The 25,960-nt window shown below is 42.7% G+C and overlaps 2 protein-coding genes across 4 annotated transcripts; both read right to left on the bottom strand.

Moving 5' to 3' along the window:
* Nucleotides 1-442: 442 nt before the first annotated feature.
* Nucleotides 443-18,105, bottom strand: IRAK2 (interleukin 1 receptor associated kinase 2). 3 transcript variants are annotated; one of them, XM_068409589.1, is made up of 13 exons: nucleotides 17,451-18,105; nucleotides 15,447-15,626; nucleotides 10,620-10,790; nucleotides 9,808-9,914; nucleotides 8,201-8,395; nucleotides 7,695-7,759; nucleotides 7,210-7,324; nucleotides 6,369-6,478; nucleotides 5,801-5,996; nucleotides 5,040-5,102; nucleotides 3,806-4,006; nucleotides 3,124-3,640; nucleotides 443-2,743 (listed from the first exon to the last, which is right to left on the bottom strand). In XM_068409589.1, the coding sequence occupies exons 1-13, from the start codon at nucleotides 17,635-17,637 to the stop codon at nucleotides 2,625-2,627; spliced, it is 2,226 nt and encodes a 741-aa protein (XP_068265690.1). In that variant the 5' UTR covers nucleotides 17,638-18,105; the 3' UTR covers nucleotides 443-2,624. The 3 variants fall into 3 exon arrangements, with proteins under 3 accessions (XP_068265690.1, XP_068265691.1, XP_068265692.1); XM_068409590.1 differs by having other exon boundaries at nucleotides 8,201-8,371; XM_068409591.1 differs by having other exon boundaries at nucleotides 8,201-8,368.
* A 3,454-nt stretch (nucleotides 18,106-21,559) lies between these two features.
* Nucleotides 21,560-24,912, bottom strand: VHL (von Hippel-Lindau tumor suppressor). The gene is made up of 3 exons (XM_068408481.1): nucleotides 24,695-24,912; nucleotides 24,489-24,599; nucleotides 21,560-23,751 (listed from the first exon to the last, which is right to left on the bottom strand). Exons 1-3 carry the CDS (start codon nucleotides 24,882-24,884, stop codon nucleotides 23,567-23,569), a joined length of 486 nt encoding a protein of 161 aa, XP_068264582.1. The 5' UTR covers nucleotides 24,885-24,912; the 3' UTR covers nucleotides 21,560-23,566.
* Nucleotides 24,913-25,960: the final 1,048 nt, after the last annotated feature.

Below are 25,960 nucleotides of genomic sequence, written 5' to 3'. Positions count from 1 at the left end.
TGTATAGATCAGTGTCATGTGTGGTTGGGCTGTCCTTGTGCACTCACTTTACTAGAATGCTTGAAGGTGTTGTCCAGCCTTTCAGGTTAGGGAAATTTACCATTTACTTTTAACAAATATCTTAAGGATAAAGGATACTATAAATTGTGCATCTAAACAACAATAAATGTCAGTTGTATCTCAGTAATCCTTGTAATTATTAATTTTAGAGTGAAATTTTTCTCTAGGGACACCTCGAAGGAAAAATATCAGCTATTTAACAGTGAATCAAGACTGAATAAACATGTTTGTACTAATACTTATTAATGATGCGTGCAAAGAGACCTGGAGCTGCTTCCCTATGAACACAAATTTGCCTAAATAGGGTGGATTGAGACACATTTTTCTGTACCATTAATAATGAAAAAGCAGGCTATAAAGAAAACATTTTTTTTCCATTTTTTATTCACAAAGGTATTAGTAAATGATAATGTATACATTTGCCAAGTTTTGATTAAAACATACATTATACTGAATAGCCAGGTTATGTCACAGAGTACCACTGTTGTAAGACTATGCAGTGTCTTATATATGTTACATTACATACTTCTGTAACTCTACAAGACCATGTATATCACCTCAGAGTATTGTAAAACTAACTTGGATCAAGGCAAAGAATAACAATTTCATTTTGGGACTACAGGAGAACAAAACCTTTAAAGCATTTTTGTGAACCAGAACTGTGTCTAAATTATGTTTCTCAGTTTAAAAAACTTAGCTTTTCCATTCAGCTCTGGGGTGTTTCTGTGTGCATTTCCTCCTGGAGGAGATCCAAGGTATTTACCATGGATCTCCCAAAATATGTGCATGAAAAACAATGAATATTAAATTTTCAGCACCATAAAGTATCTCAATTAAATCTCATGTAGAATTAAGCAATTATTGACCAATCTGAATATATTCAATGTTTCTTATGTCAGTACTAATGTTTTCTTGTTTTGATTCTGATAAAATAAAAAAACTGACATTGGCAAATATATAGACAGTATCCAAGGCACTTATAATTAAGGCATTTTACCAGTTGTTACTGTAGAAATCAATTTGATAAATGTGTAGATGATTCTAATACTCAGGTCTTCAGTTAAAATACTTTTACTTGCTCATAATAGTACCTACAATGAACTAGATACTGTACAAATATAGAAGATATGAGGCCTTACTTGGAGACCTTCGTGTAAAGCTAGGATACACAATTCCAATGAAAAGAATTACATATAAATTCATATTTTTAAAAAAATATTCCCTGAACTCCATTGTGAATTTTAGCCACTTCCGTACATCAGGCCCTATTACCTGTGCTAAGGAGGCACCAGTCCCCTGTCTGTAAGCTGAGCTATGTGTTCTGATAGTTCTTTTTGTTTATAATAAGCCTGTATTTCCTTAGACTGCACAAGAGTGGAATATGCTAACAATATGACAAATAATAAATAGTCATAACAATAAAAGCGACACTTTCTTAAGGGGCCTTTCACTTGATAATAAATATGACAGCATACAAGTTCCTATTTTTTTTCTTTTAAGCGTGATCACCGAGGCTGACCCCAAGGCTGCTGATGCTGGTAAGACAGGACACACAAAATGATTCCTCTCCGAGACTACGTGCTGAGCGTGGCACCATGAACAGGCCCACTCACTAGCTCATCTTTCACCAATTCTTTAGCCCATTGCCAAAATAAATATAACAAATTAAATTTCAAGTGACCTATAACAAAATTAAAGATATTTTAAATTAAAATCTTGTCCCTAATCCAAAGTATACAACAGTTACCATGTGAAACACAATGAGAAACCTTAACAACATGAAAAGGACACTTAGAAAAAATTAACTTCCAAGAACATTCTTATGAAGTATTAAATACTGTCTTAGCGCTCCTGACAGTGAACCTTAAAGGTTAGACTTCAAATGGTGTCACGTGTATATATGTAGTAGAGCAGCTCATAGAGTAGACTAACATGGCTTAAATTATTTACGTAATACTATGTTCAGTGCAATTCAAATTGAGATTGAGTCATGTAGAATACAGCTGAGAACTTGCATAAAAATTCCCCTCTCTGCTAATGCAGGGCTTTTGACTACACGGACCAAGATTATATGGAACAGGATAGATGAATTTGAAAACTGAAACCTGCTCCAGTCTCTCTGGAGATTTCTGCCTGCTTGTACACAGTGGGGTAACAATATAGGGTATTGCTAACTGGTTGCTGATCAGTGCTGCCCTAGAACCTCTAGGGCTGTGTTTTTAATAAGACATACATTATATCTAGATGCTTTCTCAAATACACTGCAAAAGGATTGTAAATTATTTTGGAAATTGTCTGTGTTTGCCGTTACCTTTTTACACTGCAGGTGAAAAGGAAGGCAGCATTTCTGTTTGGAGAGTGGCGTTGTGCTTTAATCTGCTTTAGAACAGATATTTTCTGTTTCTCCTCAGTGTGATCGCTTTTTTCTTCAGTCAGGGCTAATGTTTGTGATCCAAATCTGCTACTTAACCTTACCTGACAGGTACGCTGTTACCACCTTTCTAACGAAGAGACAGTCCTTATGTCTTCATCTGAGCTGGCCACTGCTGATAAATCAATCCAATTTATGATTCAAAAAGTTCAGAACTGTTTAATTTGTCTTCTTCATACAGCAAAATATTTTCCATAAGCTTCTTTTTTTGATCGTTTATCTGTATTTTCCAAGATGTCTCTCTGGCTAATGCTGAAAAACAAAAAAGCCCAAATATTGAGAAAAAAATCCATCTATTGACTAAGGAATAGACGATAATTTTAAATTAAAACAAACAAACAAAAAACTGGCTTAGGAAAAAAATCTAATAGAAAACCAGAAAACATTTTGTAGATTTATTGGCAAAATCATAACAAAGGATAAAAGATTTACTGCAATGTGTTTAGAAGGAGGAAGAAGAACCTAAGCAGTTCTGGAGAAGAGAGTCATTTGTCCCAACTATTACACTACTAGAGCACTTTTACAAAGACTGCAGTTATTGTCACAGGAGCGTGGGCAGTTTTGCCAAAAGCGCTTGCAGATCACGTGCCTTTGAATGTCTGCATGCCCCCTCCAGATGTAGCCAGATTTACCTTGTGAAGAACACGAGGGGCCAAGGTCTGCACTTGGTTGTTGCAAGGCGCTCTGTGCAGCAGAGGCTGTTTCCAAGATGCCGTCACTCCTGGTGCATGCCGCGTTTCTTTCCTGGAGTCCATTTGCAGGCTTCTCCTGCTTGGTCCTGTAGTCAGAGGCTGCCATGTTTTCTGAATTGTTACAGCTGTTGCTGGACAGGTCATCTGTAGATCTTTCTGAAGGATTCCACATAAAACTACTTGATTCATCTGATTCACAGGGGACCCTCGACAGCTGTCCGCAATAAATGTCAGGGGACACAACTCCTGGTAAAGGTGTGCGTGGATTGGCACTTGCCAGGATCACTGCCTGTGTGCTGTCCTCTCTGTTCTCCCCTGCAGAAGGCATATCCGTGCTGAGACTAGTTGTCTCATCATCAGTTTCTTCTGGAGTGTTCATGGAGAATCCAGAAGTGCTGCTGCCACAGAGGTAATGCTCTCTTAATTTGTTTTCAGCCATCTCCATAATTTCAAGCACCTGTTTTTAATAACAAAATCTGTGAATGCAGAATAATTTCTGTACCCCTGCTGATGCATATTCTCCTACGTCAACACTCTCAAAAATAAGTAAGGCATGAATGTTGTAGCTTCAGACCTTGCTTTCAAGAAGACTAAAATCTTGGTCAGGTATTTAAAATATTACCTCTGCCAGGTTAGAATTCTTCTTTCTCAGGCAAAGGCAGATGGCCGAGGCAAAATCAATAGCAACCTCTTCCAGCAAGTGTCCTGCTTTCCTGTCGAGATATTTACAGCATATTTCCTTGGCAGCTAGCTTTTCAACATTTTTTACTTTGGAGTATGAGCTTTCTTTCGCTGTTTGAATTTCATCAGCAATCATATCTTTCTGTTCAAAGGAAAGAGAGACATTAGTGAAGGCAAAATTAACGCAAACATTTATTTCCATCTGAATCACTGAGAATAGAAGTCTTTCCATATATTTATTATTGCTCCTTAACGGCTGGTTTACAGACCTAAAAGCTGTAAGAACCTCCATTCATTCAACTGACAGAAGTGTTTGTTTTCACGGGGGAGAAAAGGCAAAAGTTTTCTGTGCATGTGTCTAATGTCAAATTCACTGCAGCAGACGCAGCTCTTCTAGGGTCATGCCCATTTATAGGAATGAAAAATAATCGACACTGTAAGTAGCAGCATTCTTGCACAGGACTTTTCAAACATTTGTTAAAGAAAGAAATCAGAAACCTTTATTTTCTGAACCCATTTGAACACTGCTGAATTGCTTGGAAATAGTAAGAAAGAATACTATCGTCTTCCCCTCAAAGGCTTCAACAAGATGGCAAATCAGAAGGAATACAGGTGGAGTCTGTTTTCACGAAGACGGTGTTAATGGCACTCAGCGAGCCTGGCCATTTGTAGTTGCTCGTGACAGTAGTGTGTGTAGTTCTAATCACAGTTTGGGCAGATTGGCCAGGATGTAAATTCCCACACTAGTGCAATACATAAACGCCTGACAGACGTGATGATGAGCAACTGCAGTTACCGCCTACTCAGGTTTCCCCATTCAGTTTGGCTCATAACACCTTTTTCTGGGACATAAAAACATGCAGCAGCATTTCAGCACAAAGCCTTGTCTCTTAAATACGCACGTATTTAACCACCAATTATTCTGGAGTGTCTCCTAACGTAATCAGCACTCACGAGTGGGGTATGTGAAATGGGAATATATGTTCTGCTTCTGTCTAACGGCAGGTAGGCTATTGATGTTAGTGGAACCAGGATATGGCTTCTAAATATCTCTTCTTCAGGATGTGTGTAGCAGACTGCAAATAACAAAGTGTATTTATGTAAAATGAAAATTCATTTTATGACAGCAACCCCATTCACTCGTGTTGGTATTCGTTAGTCCTGCTTCTCCTTACCAGATAAATAGGGTGTCTTCCTTCATCCAGTGCCTTAATCCCCGTCAGTATCTCTGCCAAGACCTAGAAAGTATATTTGAAAGATGAAACAATTTGTTCAGAATTAATTCTATTTGTAACTAAAGAAATATTGAACTGCCAGGGCATTGGGAAATTATATTTTTACTTCATGTGGCTTAACAGTGCCAGATCTGGGCAATCTTTATGACACTTTAGATGCACCTCCAGAGCCAAGTCCAAATTTTATAGTTAGATACAATAGATGTTGTTGAAACAAAGGATGAGAAGAAAGTCATTCTAAGTCTAGTTAAGACATCACACTGAACAGAGTAACTTCCTATTTAAACAGAAACACCTGGAGACAGGTGACATCACAGACTATCAATTATTTTAGTTGAAATTCCAAACTAACAGGTGATGTTTGTAGCAGTTCATGTGGCAAATCTGCAAGAATTCTGATAACCTGACTGCAGTCCTTCTGCTACTCTTTTTTTTTTTTAAAAACAAATCACCAGTAATTTTTTTGCAACACGAAACAATTTTGTTTCTGTTGTTCAAAAGCTTCACCTCACTTTGCCACAAACTGAATTGTATTTGGAGCGTGAACATAATTAAGAACAGGATTTCAACACATTATATAGTCAGCAACTACGATATGAAACTGCCGGCAAAACAACTATACAGGGCACATGCTCTTACATCCAATTTCCTGTCTAGAAGCACCAAAGAATGCAACAGAACATGGAAAAAGGGCAACATACCACACCACAGCCGAATACATCAACTTTTTCTGTTAACTGCCCATGCCTGATAAAATCTTCTGGCAGATAAGTAAGAGAAGCTTGTAGGACTTTGGTTTTCATCACAGCATATTCTGATTTTTTATCAGCCGAATACAATCGCAGACCTGAATGTCCAAGCTTTGGTGTAAAATTTTCATCCAACAAGACATTTGAGCTGTGATAAAGACAAACAAATAACAGTATTGGTCAAGTAACTACTTCGACTTGAGGTGAAGAATTACAGTTTTACACTTTTAAAGTTAAGCACTGAAAGTTTCCAGCATTTGGCCTGCTGTGTACGCAGGATAGAGACTGGTAGAAAGGGAGAAGGGGAAGAAGAAGCACTCCCAACAATTACTTCAAAAGAATATACTTCATCATTTAGAAAAGAGAGACAGATTAAACATAAAACACCCTGCAGAACAAGAGACAGCAGAAAGATAGTGCAAATGGATTTCAAAACTGCATAAGCTTTCAGCCATTATTGTCAAAGAAATCCTGGAAGTAGCCGGTGACCCAGGAAGTGCTGCTATGCCGAACCCCTCACCTTTTGATATTCCCATGAAGAATGCCAAAATTATGTAAATACTCTACAGCTCGGAGGAGTCCTACAGAAATGCTAATTCTCCTCTCCCAGGTCAGTGGAGCAGAATCATCCTGCAAGGAAGTGAGGAGAAAAATGGTATTTTATAGAATAAAACACTGTAAGACATTAGTAGTTTTGAAAACAAAAGACTTTGTTTTAGTCCCAATCAAAACTCCCGCTGACCTAAATCAAAAGTTTGGTCCAAGGCAGAAACAGATGATTTCTAGGCCGGGGAAGGAACCTGTTCTTATATACTGTGCCGCACGCTTTGCCTGACACAGGACACGGTGAGACAGGGATACAGCGAGGATCGTGCTTGTCCAAAGCATCACATACTGGCCATTACTGAGGCATAGTGCTGGTTTTGGTGGAGTGCTTTTCTGATGTTTCTCTGCCCTATGATCTCCTCTGCAAACGCTCTTTCAGTAAGTGTGAACATCTCAAACTGTTCCCTCTTAAGCCCTTGAAAAACTTCACAGCACATTATGCCAATGAATATGATGATGGATTTACAGAAACATATTCCCAAATCCAATGAAATATTACACTATGAATAGACACATTTTGCAGATTCCTTGTTACTTTAAAAATCTAAATGCTGCGCAGCAGAAACCGGATCTGCTTTGCAGTAGAAAAACTGGAAAAGAGCTGCAGCCTTTCTAGTACTTGCAGTCAAGATATCTGGGCACTTCTTTATTTTTGGCTATTTTTCAGACTTCAAAGAGATATAATTGCTTTCCGTACAATAACAGGATAGGACTTGTAATTACAGGTAGATAATAGACCCCGATTATTTGCTTACTTGGCACTGAAGTTTGTTTTGCAGTGATCCATTGGGCAGGTATGGATATATCAGACAGTGCAATCCAGTTTCTACTGAGAAACCCAGCAGCTGCAAAATGTTGACATGACAACACCTGCAGGCACAGGTCAACAATGATTTGCAAATGAAATAAAAGCAACGCAGAAAAATACATTCCTGAGCTAGAATAAATTCCTAAATTCAAGGCAACTGTGCCCTGCAGCTGGGAGCACCGAATGGCGCTGAGCAGGACAGCCAACAGCTAATGAATGGAGCAGCAAAGGGAGAGGTCATTAAAACGCAGCCCTTTGAGCAGGTAGGAGGGGTACAGAGCTCCAGGAGGCAGGGCTTCCTCACCACCTCAAGGAACTCCACTGTCCCCAGACCAGCACAGTGCCGGGGAGACAGACACATCAGTCTTTAACACACGGGCAACAGGCCACGCGCAGGATCTGCACAGGCTGCGTCTGAAAGCAGCCACTTACCGAAAGCAGATCTGTACTTCCGTGTGAAAGAATCTTTGGGTGGCATTTGGGCTTGTGCATTCCATCTGAAAAATGAAAACATGCAGTAGAAAGTCAATAGTAGTTCTTAAGATGTTGCATTTGTACAGATCTTTTAGTCTCTAGATGACAAGCTACTTTAGAAAATAGGCAAGTATCACTGATGGCAACTTTGTGTCAAAGGCAAAAATACACTGAAAATTAGAACAAAAACCAGTGTAAAGACGCCTCTGATCCAATCACCAATGCAGGTAGCTACACTGCAGGCTGCTCCCGTCGGTAGAGTAAATAAAAACTGTTCACATGAATAAAATCTCTCGTGTTTGCTGAATGTAGGTTTACCTACTTTATACATTTTCCTTTTTACCTCTCCTCTTGTGTAGCCGTTCTGGTTCCTTGCCCATAGAATATTAAACAACAACTGCTAATGTTCAAGAGATACTAGAAACATATCCCCTTCAAAGAAAAAGAAAAGGTGGAGTACTTGCCTCTTTCAGTCTTTTGATGACATACACTATGTTGTTCCTCTGACCTTTGTAGACGTCCGCAAAAGTTCCTTCACAAATTCTGCTCTTGTCACAGAAACCATTTGTGGCATTAGTAACTTCCCTCTGGGTCCACAAAAGGCTCCCGCTGGGGAGATCAGTCATTGTCTCCTGCTGAGGAGTAGAAGAGCTGCAAGGCTACACATTTGTAGAAGAAACAAGTTTATCTCGTGAAAATTCATATGTTTTTTCCTTCTTTCAGGTGTCATATTTTTTTTCCCATGATTTAAGCAATCACCGTGATTGTTGAAAGAAATTGTGAAAGGTATTGTGCAATCACTCACTCCTTTGTAGCACCTGTCTTGATGTGCTTTGCTGATGTAAAAATTTTGCATAGAAGAAGAGACTTGAAAACAGTTTGCATTTCTACTTAGTTTTGTTTAAAAGTCCATATATTTATTTGAAGTGATGTTAGTTGAAGTTACAAAAAAATATTAATCTTTATGGCTGGGACATATATTAAGAAACAGTTGGATCAGAAAGTAGGGTCCCTCATAATGTATTTATGTTCTGGTAGGAACTTCCTATCTACTTCTGAAGCATCTGGCATCGGTTGCACAATAATTTGTTGCTTCCAGTGTGGCAAGTCCTAATGCCAACTGTTATTACAGTTCCACTGTAGCCTAATCATGCAGCTTTCACAACCTCAGTGTGCTCCACACTTGAGACAAACAACTCCCTCTCAAGAAACTCTGAAACTAGTGCATTCTTTGGAGCAATCTTCTTTTCTGGCTGGTACTCTTGAACCATGTTATTTTGGAAGAGTTTAAAGTCTTAAAACACAATCTTCTTTAAAAAAACCTTGAACAAAATAAATAAACCAAAGAAAAGAGGCCAAGACAGAACCATGATGGGACTAGAGTGTGCACACGGATCTGGGAAGCACTCTGAGAACCCACAGGACAGATGTAGCTAGAATATGTTAAAGACAAGAGAGCTACTGGGAGGAGGGAACAGGAGACTGTGTGCTGAAATCATTAGGAACATGAGAAAAACTTTTCACAGTGAGATGGTTAAGCACTGGAAGAGCGGCTCAGAGAGGTGATGGAACCTCCATCTAATTGTCATGTATACAAGGCTCTGGGCAACCCGACTTAAATTTGATACTAGCCCAGTTTTGAGCAGAAACCACATTTTAAGTATAAAATTAAACTAAAAGAACTACGCCACTCTGACTAGTCAGTGGTATATGTTGCACTGTTCTATGATCACACCAGAAATATTGAGTCCCCTGTCAAACCTATATTAGAAATTCCTTCAAAATTAATTGCTGTTTGTGGGCATGTTATCCCTGCTGAGCTATGCAGTATGCAATATTGTTAAATTTTTCCCTCACTGGTCCTTCAGTGGCAAAAAAAGTGATGTAAACCGTAAGTAATCTAACTGAAGCATTAGTATTATATTCAGTCCAAACACATTGTAAGCAAGCCCCTCTTCTTCACTAGATCTGTATTTTATACAAGTAGAGGGATAAACTTTAACTGCACAAACACAGAATGTCATAAAGACAATTTTCATTGTTATAATCAATGAGTACTAAAGGGATTTACCTTCACACTTGATGAGACAGGAGGATTTGACTGTAAGGAATTCAAAAGGTCTCTTGGGGGAGGTGGTGGAGAAGGGAGTGAATACAAGGCCTCTTCAGAAACAGCACCTGAAATTGAAATAACAGCATTGGAAATACACCTTGCTTTTGTAATACCACAGCCTGTGACTAATTATGAAGATCTGGGGCATTTTGTTGAATTTCCTAACCAGGGATAATCTGTGACAAGCTGTCAAAATGTGCAATACTGTGTGAAGACAGGGAGCTATTTTCCTGGTTCCTCTTTGCGAGATGACTACGCAGATCTCCCCTCAGTCCTGCCTCAGGGCCGTCGAGCTCCCTGTGTCCTCACTGCTGGTCAGATGCTCTCCTCAGTATCCTGTGGCTCTGCTCCCTCCTTTTCCCAGGCAGAGGGGCCTGCTGACGCCTGCACGGCTCTCTTCTGGCCTAGATTTATTTTCCATAAAAAGAGGGACATGGGGCAGGAAATGTATGCCCTGATCTAGTCTTAGCATGGAGCCAGGGTGGGACCAGGGTGTTCACGGAGACCTGGGAGACGTCTCGAGATCCCACAGGATAGATACAGCCAGCATCTCACAGCCAAGAGAGCTACAGGAAGGAGGAACAGAGGCCGTGTGCTGAAGTTAGGAATAAACAGCTCAGGAGGCAGCAGTGCTAGGAAAAAGGCAAATATTCAAATGTGACCATTTTGGAGAGCAAGATATTCATTACGCTGCACTGAAAGCAAATGGGAAGCAGGCTTGTCGATATGGTCATTTCAGTGTTAAAGCAAATTCAGAATCTCTTACTTACTACCTGCCGGTGATACTGCCATATGTGAAGAGTCTGGTGATGGCAACAGACTTATCTCATTTTCTGTCTCTCTCTTTTTATTTTCTGTGGGAGTTAAAGATATGTTCTCCTGTTTAGGCGGCTCTACCAGCTCTTCTTTTTCAGAGTTGGTAACATTAGAGGCTGATGTCCCTTCAAAAGAGAAGAAAGGGAAGATGAAGATTACCAGGGAAAATGGAGTCTAGACTCTAATCAGTTACCAGGAAATAGTCCTAGTCAGGAAAACAGACTGTAAATTAACATGAACGTTAAAATGAACATTAAAGCAATTTATTGCTAAATTGCTAGAATACTATTGGTATTTAAATTCAGACCATATTCATGACATTAACTACTAATTACTGAAAATTAGTAAGAAGTGATAGCTTCAAACAACTATCAGTGATGACTATGCAAAAGATACATAGTCTCTTACAATAAGGAATTAGCAATAATAGTGTATTTATTTTGTCATTTTCTATATAACATCCTTCAGCCAGTGATCTCAAATCACAAATATCTCCCAGCCGAAAGGCGGCGTCTAGTTCTTGGTTAATTGTCATGGGACCAACAGGAAGTTTGACAGAATTGTACTGGTTTCAGTCAGTTAAATACTTTCAGATGATTTTCAATTGTGTGGTTTTAGTGTCATGACCATGCTTATTCCCAGAAGACACTTTCCTAGATAGAACTATTTGCAATACAGAATCATACTTTTACTTATGAACAGAAAGAAAGTGGAGACAATCTAGGGACAACATAAAAGTGGTCAAAGGTCAGGACTTACTGATACATAAGGAAAAATTAAAGGCTGAATTATTGATTCTCTAAAAAGATCCTATGTTGTATAAAGCTTGGCAAAATCTCAGAATCAGGCCTGAAAAAGCAACTTGAAGTCTGGTTAAAAGACGTACCAAGATGCTTTCAGCGTACAGGGACTTGAAGAGTATGTACATCTTAGAGGGAATTATTACAATTAGATTAGGCTATAGTTAGGATGGGAAAAAAAGAAAAAAATTCAAGGTACAGTGATATACAAGGCTGTCAAAATCTCCTGAAGAAGTAGCTGAATTCTTATCCATGAATACATTTAAAACTGAGGTTGAAAAAGAGCTTGCCAGTGTGCACGAGGGATGATATAAGGACTTTCTACTGCCTGATAACAACATTTTCCTGGTTGTAGTTCTAAACTTCTGTTTCTACCTGGCACCTTTTATCAGCAATACATTTGGCATTTTCTTAAAAATCAAAATTACTGTTTTATTTTTATATAAAAGAAAATAAGGACAAGTATTAATACAAGGGGGTTTTGTCACCCCGTTTTATCAGCTTTGTATCTTAAGCACGGTGGTGACCTTGGAATCGAAAGCTGCAGGCCCCTGTTTGCATTTGAAATCAGGTAATAGCTTTGTGTTCTTTTTTTTGTACAAGCAAAGCACTGGGAGAATCTGAAACAAGCAGGAAGCACTATGTTTCATTTATAATTTGTGCTCCTTGTAATAAACCGAGATTCAGTAGCACCGTTTAAGACAAGCTACGACAGTTTCAGCGTACTAAAGGCTGAAGAGCAGGAGTATATGAAAAGCAACAATGGTAGGGGTGGGCACGCTCATGTCAGGCAAGGTTTTTCCTTTGAACTCTGCTCGGGGTTTGCATCCCCTTTCTTCAAAGTCACCTGTGAGTGCAGGTTTGAATGAAACTTCAAACTAACGTCTTCAAACTAAAACTCAGAAAAATCAGATATGTTTATTACTGTGTCAGCATGCTATGAAATCCCAAATTGTACAAGGTTTTGAAACTGGCTGTCAAACAGCCTGCAGGCCTTTAGTCAAAACTGTCGGTCCCTGCGTTCTGCGGTTGTTGGCTTTTCCCTCCTGTACTTTAACCTAGAAGCCTCTAAAATTAGAATCACTTCCCTCTTTCAACCTATTTTTCAGGGTTTTTCATGAATGTTGCAACTTCCTGCACATCAGACAAACAGGTCACTACTGAAGCTAGAGAAATGACGTTAAAAAAAATATGATGGACATCCAGAAGTGGGACTAGAGTAGTGCCAGAAATTATTGAAGGGAGGTAGAACTCTCCTGGAAGCAATCTGCCAGCAAAACATCTACCCGTGTGTTGTGTCTGATTCCTCTAAGTCAGAATGAAGAGTTATGGTGATGTAAGGACCACTTAGTTTTCTAAATTGCCCAACAGAACACGCAATGTGTTCTCCATACCTGCCCAAGAGGAATCACCTCAGTAAGCATATTCAGATATAGATAAACAAGCAGAAACAGAGGGTAAAGACTTCAAAGGTTTGTCTAAACCCAAAAAGATCCTGCTAGAAATCACTTCTGCTTATGACTGAGCACACAGTGGAACGCCCCTATTGGGTTAATTCCAGAAAACATTAACTGTTTCCACATGGCAGAACAACAAAATAATCCAGACTTTCTGCCACTTAAATGAATATAAAGTTTTGCTATGGACTTTAATATAAAAGACAAGTATTAGAAGTTTTTTTAAAAGATAATTTCATTGTAGTTTTGCAATTTATTGCATTTGATCTGGGACAAATACTAATATTGATCATCCAGAAACATAACTAAAAATTGATCACTCCACAGGATATGTCTCCTCCATCCTCTTTTAAACCCTCTTTGTCTAGCTGTCGTATTGCTTTACAGAATTCAGAGTCAAAACCAAACTAACTTCTAATTCCTTATGAAGCCCTTCATGGAACAGTCCAATATTGTAGTTTACCCGTTGTCACAAAGGAAATCAGGGAAACAAAGGTATCTTAGATCTATTACATCAGTACAGTGTCTTCATGAGCTGAATTGAGTCTGTTTATTTCTTGCCCTGATCTCGTAATATTTACTTTCCCTATTTACTATCTAGCCTGCAGAAATCCTTATAAAGACCCCTGTTTACTTGCATCAGGCAACTCCAATTTTTAGAAACCAAGCTTTTCCTTAGAAATCACAAAGTGTGCTCCTGCAGCCTGGATGAAGTTGTTTGGGTTTTATTTTTAACAGGGGGAAAACCCTCAGTTTTGCAGCTTGTGGCAAGCAAAGTCCAAAAAGTCTCAGAAATGTTTTTTGAGAAAGCTGGGGGGGGAGGAAGGTAAATCCCAGAAGCACAAGAGAAAGCAGGTAATGTCCTCTTGTGCAAAACTGACCCACATGGGAGAGAAAAGGCATCACACCTAACTGAACAAAACCAGCCTCTTCCATGACAGATAAAAATTATGTTGAAAATTGTTGCTGCTGTGATGTAGTGGTAAAAACATTCAGTAATTTTTCAGTTTCATTTTTTATGTTTCTCAGAGGGAGAATGCAGGTTTTTTTTAATTAAGTCACAATGTATGAAGTGGAATTACAGAAATGTCAATGAACTCTAAAGGAATACACTGAAAAAAGCCAGCCGTAAAGAAAGGTGGCCCCAGAACGCGCTCTGACAGGGAAAGAAGGCAAGGACTGCAGCTAATTAGAGTTTAAGGTGTGGTAGGTTGTCCTGTGTTATATAAGAGCACCTGGAAACTCTCTTTATGGACCTAGAATACCATTGTTAAAGATTTTTTTTTGCCATACCAAGATGAAGGTTAAAAGTCATGCTAATGCCAGGAAAGTACAGAAAACCAGCAGTGCTACACAAAGAAATGCTGTGGCAAGAAATCCGTGATGCATTACTGGACTTTCCATGAGAAATGCCTCCAGCTGCTGGGCAGCGAGTGCCAGCTGCGTGTTACAAAAGTACAAAAATCAGTAATTTTTCTTTCTAGTAATTCTTTATGGAGAACTGGCAAAATTCATACACACATCTGATTTCCCAAAGTAGATTTTGTGTGGGAATATCTGTGAAAAGGGGAATGTGGTCCACTCCCAACTTTTTGGGGCAGCTCAATACAGAAAGACAGTGTGTTGTCCAGGGTTCAACAGATTTCCTGGTAGAACTGGATTATTGTACAATTTACCTTACAAAAACGGACAGCTGCAATTGAAACATGATTTCCAATGGAGAAAAATAGAAAGGAAAATTATGTTTAAAAGCGTTGTGATTTCTATCAGGCAATGGTTTACTTCTTAGGCAGACTGAGTTCAAACTCTAATCATCCTACCTCAAAAAAGATAAATCTGAAATAGAGCAAAGTGGGGACAGGTGAGAAGAATTACAGGCAAAGAGTTAGAGAAGACTGCAGTTGTATAATTTATGGAGGGATCAAGGAGAACATATGATAGGAAAAGAGAAAATTGAAGTGGGATAAAGAAATAGTAATGTAGGTAGTCGATAAACCATTTCTTCTTTTCATAACCTCTTTCTTCTGGAGCAGGAAAGCAGGCTGCACAGGCAAAACTGATTATGTGTTTTTCTGCTCTGAGCTTGTTGACAATTAGAGTACAATGACAAAATTTCAGGGAGAAACAAGAATGTATGAAAAATTAAAACATTCGTAATTAAGCTCTGTCCTGAAACCCTGCCTGATGCATGAAAGTACCACCCCTGGTTCAGAGCACAGCCAGCCTCTCTTTGGCACCTCTCAAAGCATCTGAGATGGCCACTACAAAGGTGGGATGGTGAACTAGAGGTGGGATGGTGAACTAGAGGGACCCGTGATTCCTCCTCTACGTCACCTCTTCTTTTCCCACCACAAATTTTATTTGAGAGAGTAGAAAATCAGAATCAGTGGAGAAAGTTTAGAATTTGAGCATGAGACTCCCAGCAAAAAGTTTCTTCAGCTACCAAGAGAGGTTTCCTGGGTGGGGTCTGGGTGCTCTGCGAAGCAGCACGGGCTCCCCGCGGGAGGAGGGGGCAGCTACTCACAGTCCAGAATGACCTGAGCCGCTCGGTAGAGCTGCAGTCCTTGCAGCAGGTCCAGGAGCTGCTGCACCGTCGCCAGCCTCACTCCCCACCACCACATGAGCTCTCTTGTTATGCTGATCCCCGTCTTCTCCATGCACTTGATTTTCCGTAGCTCTGTTTGATCCGTTATCACGTAGGAGGCTAGTGGGAGACAACGGATATTTCTGTTTAAAAACTAGAAAAAACAAGTAAGTGCAAGCAGGGAAAGCTGAGGTGTGAGACATGCTTTGCTTCTTCATTTGCACACTTTTAAAAGGAAAGAGCACAATGAATTAGCTATGTGGACATGAAGAAAATTCACTTCCTAAAGTAAGATACTCCTTTTATTCCCTTGACTATTCTGGAAAGAATGTTATCATAGCAGAGACCCAAAAAGAAAACCCAGTCACACTTTTCAGCATATCTTCCCCATAATCTTCCTTCACTTTAATACTTTGTACCAAAATAAGTTCAGATTAAATTCCTGGTGTGACTCTCCCAAAACAGGTAACAGAAGTCAGTGGTGAGAGTGCACTCCTGCCTACATTACTAAATACCAATATTATGGAAAGCCAAATAGCAACTGAATCATCTGGGCGTTATTCACAGACAGATAAACCTATCAGTGAAACGCAGCTATTTTTAAGAGCAGGAGATACCGTGCTAAAGCTGACCCTATGTGATTTTTCCTGATTCCTGAATGCGCCCAGGATGCTGGTACCCCTCTGTGCCCTTCGCAGCTCGCTTACCACCGTGTAATCCCCCTCCCCTTGCTTAGCTCCCACCAGATCCAACGCGCCTGGCCACAGCGTCCGTGCAGGAGTCACGGTGCCGTGGGCTGGAGGAGGGCCAGGTAACACGGATGGTAAAACAACAGATGTGCCCGAGGATGCCCCTGGATTCGGGATGGGGCTGTGTCAAGCTGCCCCATCCGTCAGCAGGAAACCCTTCCCTGCCCTGGGAACCCTCTGCGCTCTGCGGGACGGGAGGTGGCAGCCCAGCTCCTTAGGGCAGAGCGTCCAGGGAGCACAGCAGGGGAACTGTGCTGTAACAGCAGTTTGTGACACCTTGTCACTCCCTCCTGGGATTTTGGGTAAATTCAGCTGTGCTCATTTGCGGTCTCTGGGGGCTGGTGGAGATGCCCACCGAAGGTGCCTTTCTGACTCAGCCCCTCAGCTGATCCACACCTGATGTGCTGCTTGCTTAGCCTGAAGGAGAGGGGCTTGGGGGCCAGGGTGTGCGTGTGGAAACAGAGAGTCCCGAGTTCACACCTCAGCTGGCTTTAGAAGGACGTTAGATGTAGTTTTATGCCTCTGAAGATAGTGGAGATGAATCCCACCCTAGGTCAGCAAGTTAACTGGGGTAAGAGTTTACTCAGCGGTTAGTGAAGTCTTGAATGACATTAAATAACGTTAAATAAAGGAAGGCAGGCCAACTAAGAAAAGATTCAGGTTAGAATTGTTTGGATTGGGACACAGGAACAAGAATAAAAACCTCAGGGACTACATTTTCTATACTTACTAACCAGACATGGCCAGGACTGAGAAAAATAGAGGCAAAAGTATGAGGGAATATACATGAAGTGAAGGAAGGAACAAAAAAATAGAACATCTAAGCACCCGTGAGGGATGTTGTGAAAACAGGCGAGCAAGTAGCAGAAGATAGAGTGCAAATGGAGAGGGGAGTGCGAAAGATAGCGGGGAGCGAGGGGAGGGAGCCTGGCTGCCCCGGAGAAGTCTGGAATTCCACCTATTAATCAGAGGTTTCGCTTGATCCTGAAAGCAGACGGGTGCACGGGAATTCCCTGCCTACAGGATGTGCTTTTCTGGGCGCTGGGTGACTCGGCCAGAGGCCCTGCGTGGGGACGGCTGCGTCCCTCGCCCGAACCTCCCGTCCTAAACGCCCTGCTGCTCCGCGTGCCCCCGCTGCCGCCCCGTGGGCTCGGGGAGAGCCAGCCCTGCTGCCAGCCCACCTGCCCCCGCTCACCAAATCGCATCCAGTCGTAGTCACTCAGGCAGTCCATCTTCTGGCAGAAATCCTCCAGCACCCAGGCAGGCATGCTGTGAATGTAGCGCGCCGGGGGGGAGCCCCCCTTCAGGGCCAGGGGCGGCTGCTGCAGGGTCATGGCTTCGCAGTCCCTCTCCAGAGCGTCCTTTGTCCCCGCTGCGGCCATCAGCAGCGGCCGCGCATGGTGCTCGCCTAGGGCAGGGGCTACGGCTCGCAGGCAGTGACGCTCGCCACTCTGCCTCCTCTGCGTGCTGCGGAGGGTGGATTTTCTCCAAAAGCTTCCTCTTCTCACAGGGGCTGGCCTTCACAGCCTGTCCCCCCCGCCCCGACTTGCTCTTTGCTGGGGGAAGAGCCGAGTGACACTGGCCAGCGTTTCTTGGCACAGTCAGACCACACTGCTGCTTCCTGCTCCGGCTGACGTCAGGCCCCGGCCCCAAATGCAAATCAGGTTTTCTTTTCCATGAGCGCTCACTGCTCCAGCCTGGTTGCCAAATTACAAGTTTCACGTGATGGAGGTGAAAGAGGCCTTCCCGCATGTTACGCAGAGCTGGTATTGCCGACGGGCCGCGCAACCGCCGCTCGCAGACAACGCGAGACGTGGGTCAGGAGCCGTGCCGGACCGAGCCAGCTCGCCCGCTCAGCCCAGGCCTGGGCCATGGCTCCAGGGCAGTCAGCCACTGGCCTGTTCACCCACAGGGGTGTAGATACGTGTGTTTAAACGTAGATCCCCCTGAGAGCGACGCCAGCCGCGCTCCCTGCCGCGATGGTGCCGTGCGATGGGCATCGGGAAGGTTTCCAGGGGGTCACAAGGCCTAAGGAAGAAATGTGTGCCAACAGAGAGGGCAGAGAAAAGCACGGCCAGCTAACGCCGACGAGCGACCCCGCTGCCGGACTGACTGCTGCCAGGACTTCACAATCCTTGCAGCATGTAGGGTTTCCCTTCCTGGATGTAGTACGGTAGCAGATGCAGGGAGTGAGAAGTAAAAAACACCAGAAGTGGCCACATGCCCAGCTCTCGCTAGGCAAGGACTGGGTTTAAAATACGTTCTTAAAGTCAACAATTTTTCTAAATTTTTAGTTTTCCCCTTTTTTTTGTATTTAACCTGCTTCTGATAAAATTTTATAAGTAATTAATTAGCCAGTGTACGTGCTACGAATACTTCTGGCACAACGATCTACTTGGAGAGCCTTATAGCTGTACCTGTGCCCTCGTGGGACAGTTTGCAATACAGAACTGTAACCCGTTCCTCGTTCTGTTCTTTTTGTTCATATTTAGCCCTAGGTCTTTTGTATTAATTGCTAACTAAGGTTTGAGAGCTTTAATTTACTATTTCTTTATGATCTGTGTATATTTTACAATACAGCTAACTCTTGTTTTCAGTATCAAACTTTCAAACTTTGGCAGTTTTCTACACTTGCCTCAGAAATCATGAACCTTTCCAGTACCATTACAGTAACAATGAATTTCTTACCCCCACTGGGGAAAAAAAAAAGCTGAAAAATGTGGTATTAATGTAGCTACAAGAAAAAAAATATCCAAAGTGATATTATGATATTATTTAAAATATTACAATTCAAAGACATTGTGAATTGTAATATTATTTAAAATATCACAACCCAAAGATTGGCTTGAGACCTAGCTGTTTTAGCAGTAGTACTATTTCAACAATAATAGTTAAATTTATGGGTTTTCCCTTCCCTTTTCCCTCCTTGCTGTCCCTCTGACACACCTAATTCTCTGTCTTGGGAAGATGCTCTGAGGGTCTCTGACAGTCACGTAAGAAAAGACTGAAATTTGTGTTGCAAAGAATTGGATAAAAGCAGGAAGAGAGGACACTGCTTTCCCTCGAGTACTGGAAAAAAACCTGTGAAACCTTTTGGGCTATTTGCCTGGTGGGAGAAGGAGGAGAAAGAATGCATCTAACTGCGTATGGCTTCAGTTTGGCACTGAACATTGTATGTAATAAAAGGTTTTACAAGGGAACTGAAATTTACTTTTTCAAACAGACTAGAACGAGCCTGTATATTCCTGTTGTTTAGACGTCACTTTCAAATAACGAGGCATTAGGCACAAGTAAGTGGCAACTTTCACTCATTACTAATCTAGCTGAGTAACTAGTAGGAGGCTCCATTTTCCAGTGTTCTTAGAGCCAGCTGGGGTTTTCTCTGGTCTTTTTTATTCTGACCCAAAGGAGCACTCCAAGACAGAAGAAATACACTTTCCTGCATATGTTGAGCATTTCTCCAGAACTTTACCTATCTATAACATCTGCTTTTGTTATCTAACATATTTTATCAATAGGAGTTCTTTAATGACCAAGAATTCCTAGTATAGCATTTATGCACCTGCTTTAACAATTCTAAGTGAACAGGCTTTTATGTCAGTTACTTCATTACATCTGTCAGCGCCTTGCACTTGGAATAAATACTCAAGACACGGGTTTGGCTGAAGAATGAAAACCAAATGATATGAGAAACATTATGAGCTATTGCATTCCAGTGACAAACAATAGGTAATCAAATTGTTTTCATGTTAGAATGCCTCTAAGTAAAAAAATACGATACACAGTTATCCATTTGATAACTGGACTCCTAACGAAGAGCCCAGCTAACTGAAGGCGTATTAAACCTGCTGACAATCACTGCCACGTTGGTTACAACGACAAGACAGAACCAGCAAGACCTGTAACAGAACTGTCAGACTGTGGCAAGAGGATCAAATGTAACATCAGGTGTGACTCAGTGGTCTGTAAAAACAAAACTTTGTCACCTATTTGTGAGAGATGTTTTTAAGTGCTTCTCATCTTAGAGAGGAAGTTGCTACGTTTTTAAACCTGAGGTATGGGAAAAAAAGGTATTTCATGATTTGTCAACAGGAAAATCAACACTTAGATGGTATGTCAGAGCTAAAATTAGCTAAGTAGTTACAGAATTTGTATCACAATTGCAAGAAAATTGTGAGAATTCATATCTGCATTGCAAGAAAACAGCTTGGGAGGAACAGGGGAGGCAGCTGCGTGAACAGGCTTCTGCATCAGACGCTGTATTCAGTCCCTTCCTCTCCCAGACTCCTTGCAAAACTTGGGAATACTCAATTTGATCTGCACAACGGAAGTAGAATTTCCTTTGTTATCTTGTCTAGGGAAACTATAAGATTTCAAGCATGGATTGCCTCTTGCTATACATTAAGCAAGAGGCAATCATTCTAAAAACAAAGTACTTCCTACTTGTAGTGGCTGTGCAAAGAGTAGTCAGCTACTGTTGGCAGAATGAAATGATAGCATGAGGTTGTGAACCTAGATCCAAGCAATGTACTTTGGTACTAAAACCCAGATGCTGCAGTGCCTAACTTAGAGACAGCTGCTGGTGTGGAATCCAAAAGGCCCTGTCTGGCCTCTGTTCTGTGAATGAGGCATTTGCTGCCACAGGAAGGGACTGAGGAGCTGGCCTGCTGTGCAAGGACAGCATCTGTGCTTAAATGAAATGCTAAAGAACTGAAGCAGGGCTTGTAAAATTCCTGTCCTAGGACTTGCATACCTCAAGGATTCAGCAAAATGTCACCTTCTACTTGGGACTCTGTGGGCAAATGCACACAGTCTTCCAAAGAATTAAAGAAGTTTCACTTTTAAAACACAAATTGATGAGGGACAGGTGGTAGAGGCTGTCCAGGGACTGACGGATCTTTGGTTCATTCCTACACAGTAACAAACCCCTCTCAAGTCAATCTTTGAAAGAGTGGGCAGAAAATGTCCCTTAGAAAATGGGCTGAACCACAGCAAATCAACACAAAGCACCCACAAGTAATTGCTGCCTACCAGGAGCTGATCTTTAGCTAAGGGTTTAAGTTGCCTTGGGATTCGGTAGATGTAATGAAAAGTTAAGCACAGACAGGATACTCCCGTGAGCAATGAGATCATGAGGTAGTTTTCATAGGTTTGTTTTTGGCAAGTCACAGATACCTAAGTACGCTTTTCTGTCTGCTACCATGCAGGAATCCAGGGAACCTGACCCACTAGCAGTGATAAACACTGTACTAGAAAAGTATCACCAACGGGCTGTACACTGGAATAAGTCACAGACTAATGGAATAAATTTAAATCCTTCTAATAAGCAACACAAGAGATCACAGACCCCACATAAATCAGAAATATACAGAATGTTTGTGACATGTACACATCTGTTAAACCAAAGACTGAATACCTACAACGTTAAAAGAAAAACTACGGAGTCAAGCAGGCCAGTTTTCTGCAACTGGCTGGCAGGAGAGCCATGTTAATCACAACGCACAGCATCAGGAGCACATCAGGAGAGAAGTTCCTCTCGGGTATCTGCAGGACCCCACTGCAGGAGCACAGTGCGGCACCCTTGAACCTGAGGGCTCCTAGGAGCTGGGTGGCCTACTGGTGTCTGCTCCCGAGGCCTGCACAGGCTCCCTGTTCTCTGAGAGAGACCTGCAGACCGTGGTGAAAGCAGCAGTTGCAATGTAGCTACATTCACGCACAGACTGCCTGAAGCTGTGGTAACAGTTCAGTGTTAGCCACAATGTGGTCCTGCAGCGACAGGGGGCTGGAACAGTCTGTAAACTCAAATCCAAAAGTATCTGTTACTGCTCAGCTAGAACGACTTTCAGGAGGACTGCAGGAATACAAGCATAGAGTTACAAGCACTGTGAAGTTATCTGACAGAATTAGAGTAAAAAAGTTAGCATGGATTTGCATTTTTATGACAAAGATCAATTCATACACTTCAAATATGTAAGAAAAGTCTACAAAAAGGGGAGACGTTTCATACTCACAGAATAAGTTGATATTCTCAGTTTCACAGCTGTTTCTTAGAATGTGTAACTGGGAAGAAACACATGCCACGGAAATGACCTATCATCTCCTGTCAGCCTGCTTTAACACTGAACAGCATTTGTTACTTGGTGGGCAATTCGTGCATCTGCTGAAAGCAATGCTGCTTTGAATTACGTGTGTACGTTCACACAAATACACATTCTAACTGAGGTCTGGGGGGGGACAGAATATAGGTGAAGAAACGTTTCCTCTGCTTATCTAGCCTGTGATAAAGCCTGGATCTGTCTGTGAGCTGGACCTAGCAATAGGCCCATATGAGCTGATAGTCTGCTCTCTGTTCCTTAGGAGACACCAGCAACTCCAGTGGTCCACGCTCCCCAAAAAGGCCTCCCGCTATGACCTGAACTACTGCACTGCGATGGGAAAAGGCAGGACTCAGAGCATCTACCTCCTACGAAGCCTGTGCAGGCAGCTGGGGAAGCAGCTGTGGAGCAGAAAAGTGTCCCAGAACTAGGATCCAGTCTACGTGGCTGACTAGGTTGGATCACCTCGGGATCAACTAGGCAAGAATCCAATCACGAAGGACAAATGAGGCACTCAAGGTATGATCTGTGTAAAAGATGTGTCGGCCTCAGGGCTGGTATGACGTGGGTTTATAAATGCAACTGTAAGAGGCAGAGAAAACCCCAAGCATTTACACATCATCTTTCCACCAACGTAACGTTTCAGGTCAGGTCCTCAGGTGGTGGTGGTGGAAACCCTCGCATACACAAACACTCCCCACGCTTTGTGATTCACAGGCAAATCTAGGCTAAGTGTGAGAGAGTGAAATTACATCAAAAACAAATTATTCAAGCAAAACTGGTGTTGGTCTGCCCCTTATAACCATTAGAGTCTGGATTAAATCAATCCTTGGTGTAATTTACTTTCTAATACAATGGAAGTTGATCTGTATGAATATTCTCCAAATAGATGACCTCATCTTAAGGCCCAGTGCAGTGTTCTGAGATAGTCCAAATAAAACTTCTCTGAGCTTCACCTGCGCAAGGCCTCTCGAGTCACTGGTTTGCAGGAGGCATAACGAAGAAGAGAACTGAACCATGAGGAACCCAGCGTGCTTCTACGTGTGGTTTGGTCTTTTGGATCCAACTTACCATCACAGCAAGTTTTCTACAATTGAACTGAGTTTATGTTTCAGAACTTAAAATACAGACATTAGTTCTCGGCCTGTTTCGTGGTGACTATCCCTGCTTAAACTCAGTGGTTTTCTATTTAAAGAGTCTGGAGTGAGTAATCATGTCATTCCAGAATTCCGTTCCTCAGTGTTTCACTTCTTTCCAGAGAAAGCCGCTGAAGATCCTTCTTAATATCAGGATGATCTTCCAGCTCTTCATATAACGACCGAACAATGTCCAGTTTCCTGTAGTCCATCGGTTTGACCAGACTGCGAACAACCTGGAGACATCTCTCTTTCAGGGTGAACACTGAGGTTAAAAACAAACACACACACGACCTCGTCACAAGGACTCTCACTAGCCGACACAGACAGCACTTCTGCAAGTATGTGAACACAGAACATAACATGCAGCAGCGTTATTCACAACACACAGAATCGACTAGGTTGGAAGAGCCCTCTGGGATCATCGACTCCAACCATTGCCCTGACACCACCATGGCAACTAGACCAGGGCACTAAGTGCCACATCCAGCCTTTTCTTAAACCCCTCCAAGGATGGTGACTCCACCACCTCCCTGGGCAGCCCCTTCCAATGGCTAATGATCCTTGCTGAGAAGAAATGCTTCCTAATGTCCAACCTGAACCTCCCCTGGCCAAGCTTGAGGCTCTGTCCTCTAGTCCTGTTGCTAGTTGCCTGGGAGAAGAGGCTGACCCCCACCCTGCTACAACCTCCTTTCAGGTAGCTGCAGAGAGCGATAAGGTCTCCCCTGAGCCTTCTTTTCTCCAGGTGAACAATCCCAGTTCCCTCAGCTGCTCCTCACAGGACATACCCTCTAGACACGAGAGCCACTAGAAAGAGAGGAAAAGAACTTTTTGCTTCCTGTTGTGAGGTGCCCTATGAAACCCATCAGAGAGATCAACAGCTCTGATCAACACAGTGCAATGACACAGCGCTCTCCAGAAGCCCTCACGATCTCTTCCTATTTTTGAGGCAGATTTCATTATTCAAATACTTGATTTCTCACTGTTTCCGTTGTGCTTTACCTGGCAGCGTGATGTCTGCCGTGTTCACGTTGGGAGCCGCCACGAACAGCTCCTGCCGGTTGACGAGCAGGCCGTCGTTCGTCCCCGCGTCCCGGAACAGCCAGAGGTGACCTGGGACAGAACAAGGTGCAAACCCAGCGGTTACCGCGCATTTGAACGAGCAGTTTGTAGGGGCAGCTGCAAACAGCCCAGCCCTCCGCACCCACCCTTGTAGCTGTGCATGATCCTCCCGGTGCGCGGCTTCAGGACCGGGTAGCGGCGCGGTTTGCCCTCAAAGTCCACCCAGATGGGGAGGACGGAGCGGGGGCTGCGGTTGTTGAAGACCACCTCGGAGAGTTCGCGGGTGTCCACGGAGCGCAGGCACGGCCCGTCGCTTCCCTGGCCCGGTGGCGCCATCACAGCAACCGCTCCCCGCCACAGCGGCCGCGGCGACGCGCATGCGCGAGGGGGCGTCCGCCCCCTCGCGCATGCGCGTCGCCGCGGCCGCTGTGGCGGGGAGCGCGCGCAGGGCCGTGCCTCAGTCGCCGTGAGGGGAGCGCGCGCGGGGCCGTCCCTCAGTCGCCGTGAGGGGAGCGGCGCCGCGGCAGCGTTTAACGGGAATATTTCGTCATTTCCCCGCTGTCCCTGTAGCAGCCTGAGGGAGAAGTATCTAAACTGGCACAGAAGACACCGCCTGTCAGTGACATTTTTGTTTTCCGCCACAGCGGACTGTCGGGGCGGCTCGCTGGGCCTTGTTCCAAAAGAAATCCCGCCTCCCTTCTCCGAGAGGAAAACTAAATTCCCAGCCTGGAAGCAGCCCACATTTCAGGTACTTACTGTGAGAAACGCCGTGCTGCGTTGTGGGATTGCACAGCACATATAAACAATGAGGCTGGTTGTTTTAATTGGAAAAAAGATGTTGCTCCTCAGTGTCTGGTGCCAATCTTCCATAAAAACAGAGGTGTAATGTTTAAGAGAAGCTGCTTTACACTGCACAACTCTGAGCAGATTTACATTCACATGAGAGCAGAGGTGTACATGTATCACCGTACCCTCCTGTTCCCAAGTTCTTCAATGATGTCAAACTTATGGTTTCCTATGAAATAGGACACAATTCTGTGAGGCCGTACATTTTAGTGTGACTAGTATCGAAAATCAAATATAAATTCTCTGCAGCAATTAAAAAAAAGATTATAAATAATCTTAGTTTCCATCTCCTGCTGTTAGGTAAAGCCTACTTTGCTAAGTCACGTCAATCTGCTTTGAATCCATTTAATGTTAGCTGTGGTTTAAAAAACAAAACATGACCCTTCCACCTTTCATGCCAGAAGGGATGACTGTTTTACTAATGTCATTCTGATCTTTAACTCAAGAAAAAAAACACTTCAAAGTGAACACCAGAAGATCTTAAAATGTTACTGTGCTTAGTTTTCCTTTAAAAAAAATACCAACAGTACCAAGCCACCAAGGCCTTAATGCATTTTAAGAATATC

The sequence above is a fragment of the Nyctibius grandis genome, chromosome 10 (assembly GCF_013368605.1).
Source record: "Nyctibius grandis isolate bNycGra1 chromosome 10, bNycGra1.pri, whole genome shotgun sequence".
In the NCBI taxonomy this organism is placed as follows: domain Eukaryota; kingdom Metazoa; phylum Chordata; class Aves; order Nyctibiiformes; family Nyctibiidae; genus Nyctibius; species Nyctibius grandis.
The sequence above is the reverse complement of the archived record's forward strand: the minus strand, read 5'-3'. Positions and strand labels throughout refer to the sequence as shown.

What these genes read in the sequence shown, in the direction of transcription:
- IRAK2 (XM_068409589.1), bottom strand. Translation starts at nt 17,637, where the DNA reads ATGGCCGCAGCGGGGACAAAGGACGCTCTGGAGAGGGACTGCGAAGCC. An exon ending in AGAATTCTAACCTGGCAGAG is followed by an intron (nt 3,641 to 3,805) that starts GTAATATTTTAA and finishes TATTAAAAACAG; the next exon opens with GTGCTTGAAATTATGGAGAT. An exon ending in CCCCTCGTGTTCTTCACAAG is followed by an intron (nt 2,744 to 3,123) that starts GTAAATCTGGCT and finishes TTTGTTTTTCAG; the next exon opens with CATTAGCCAGAGAGACATCT.
- VHL (XM_068408481.1), bottom strand. Translation starts at nt 24,884, where the DNA reads ATGGCGCCACCGGGCCAGGGAAGCGACGGGCCGTGCCTGCGCTCCGTG. An exon ending in GATCATGCACAGCTACAAGG is followed by an intron (nt 24,600 to 24,694) that starts GTGGGTGCGGAG and finishes GTTCTGTCCCAG; the next exon opens with GTCACCTCTGGCTGTTCCGG. An exon ending in GGCAGACATCACGCTGCCAG is followed by an intron (nt 23,752 to 24,488) that starts GTAAAGCACAAC and finishes TTTTAACCTCAG; the next exon opens with TGTTCACCCTGAAAGAGAGA.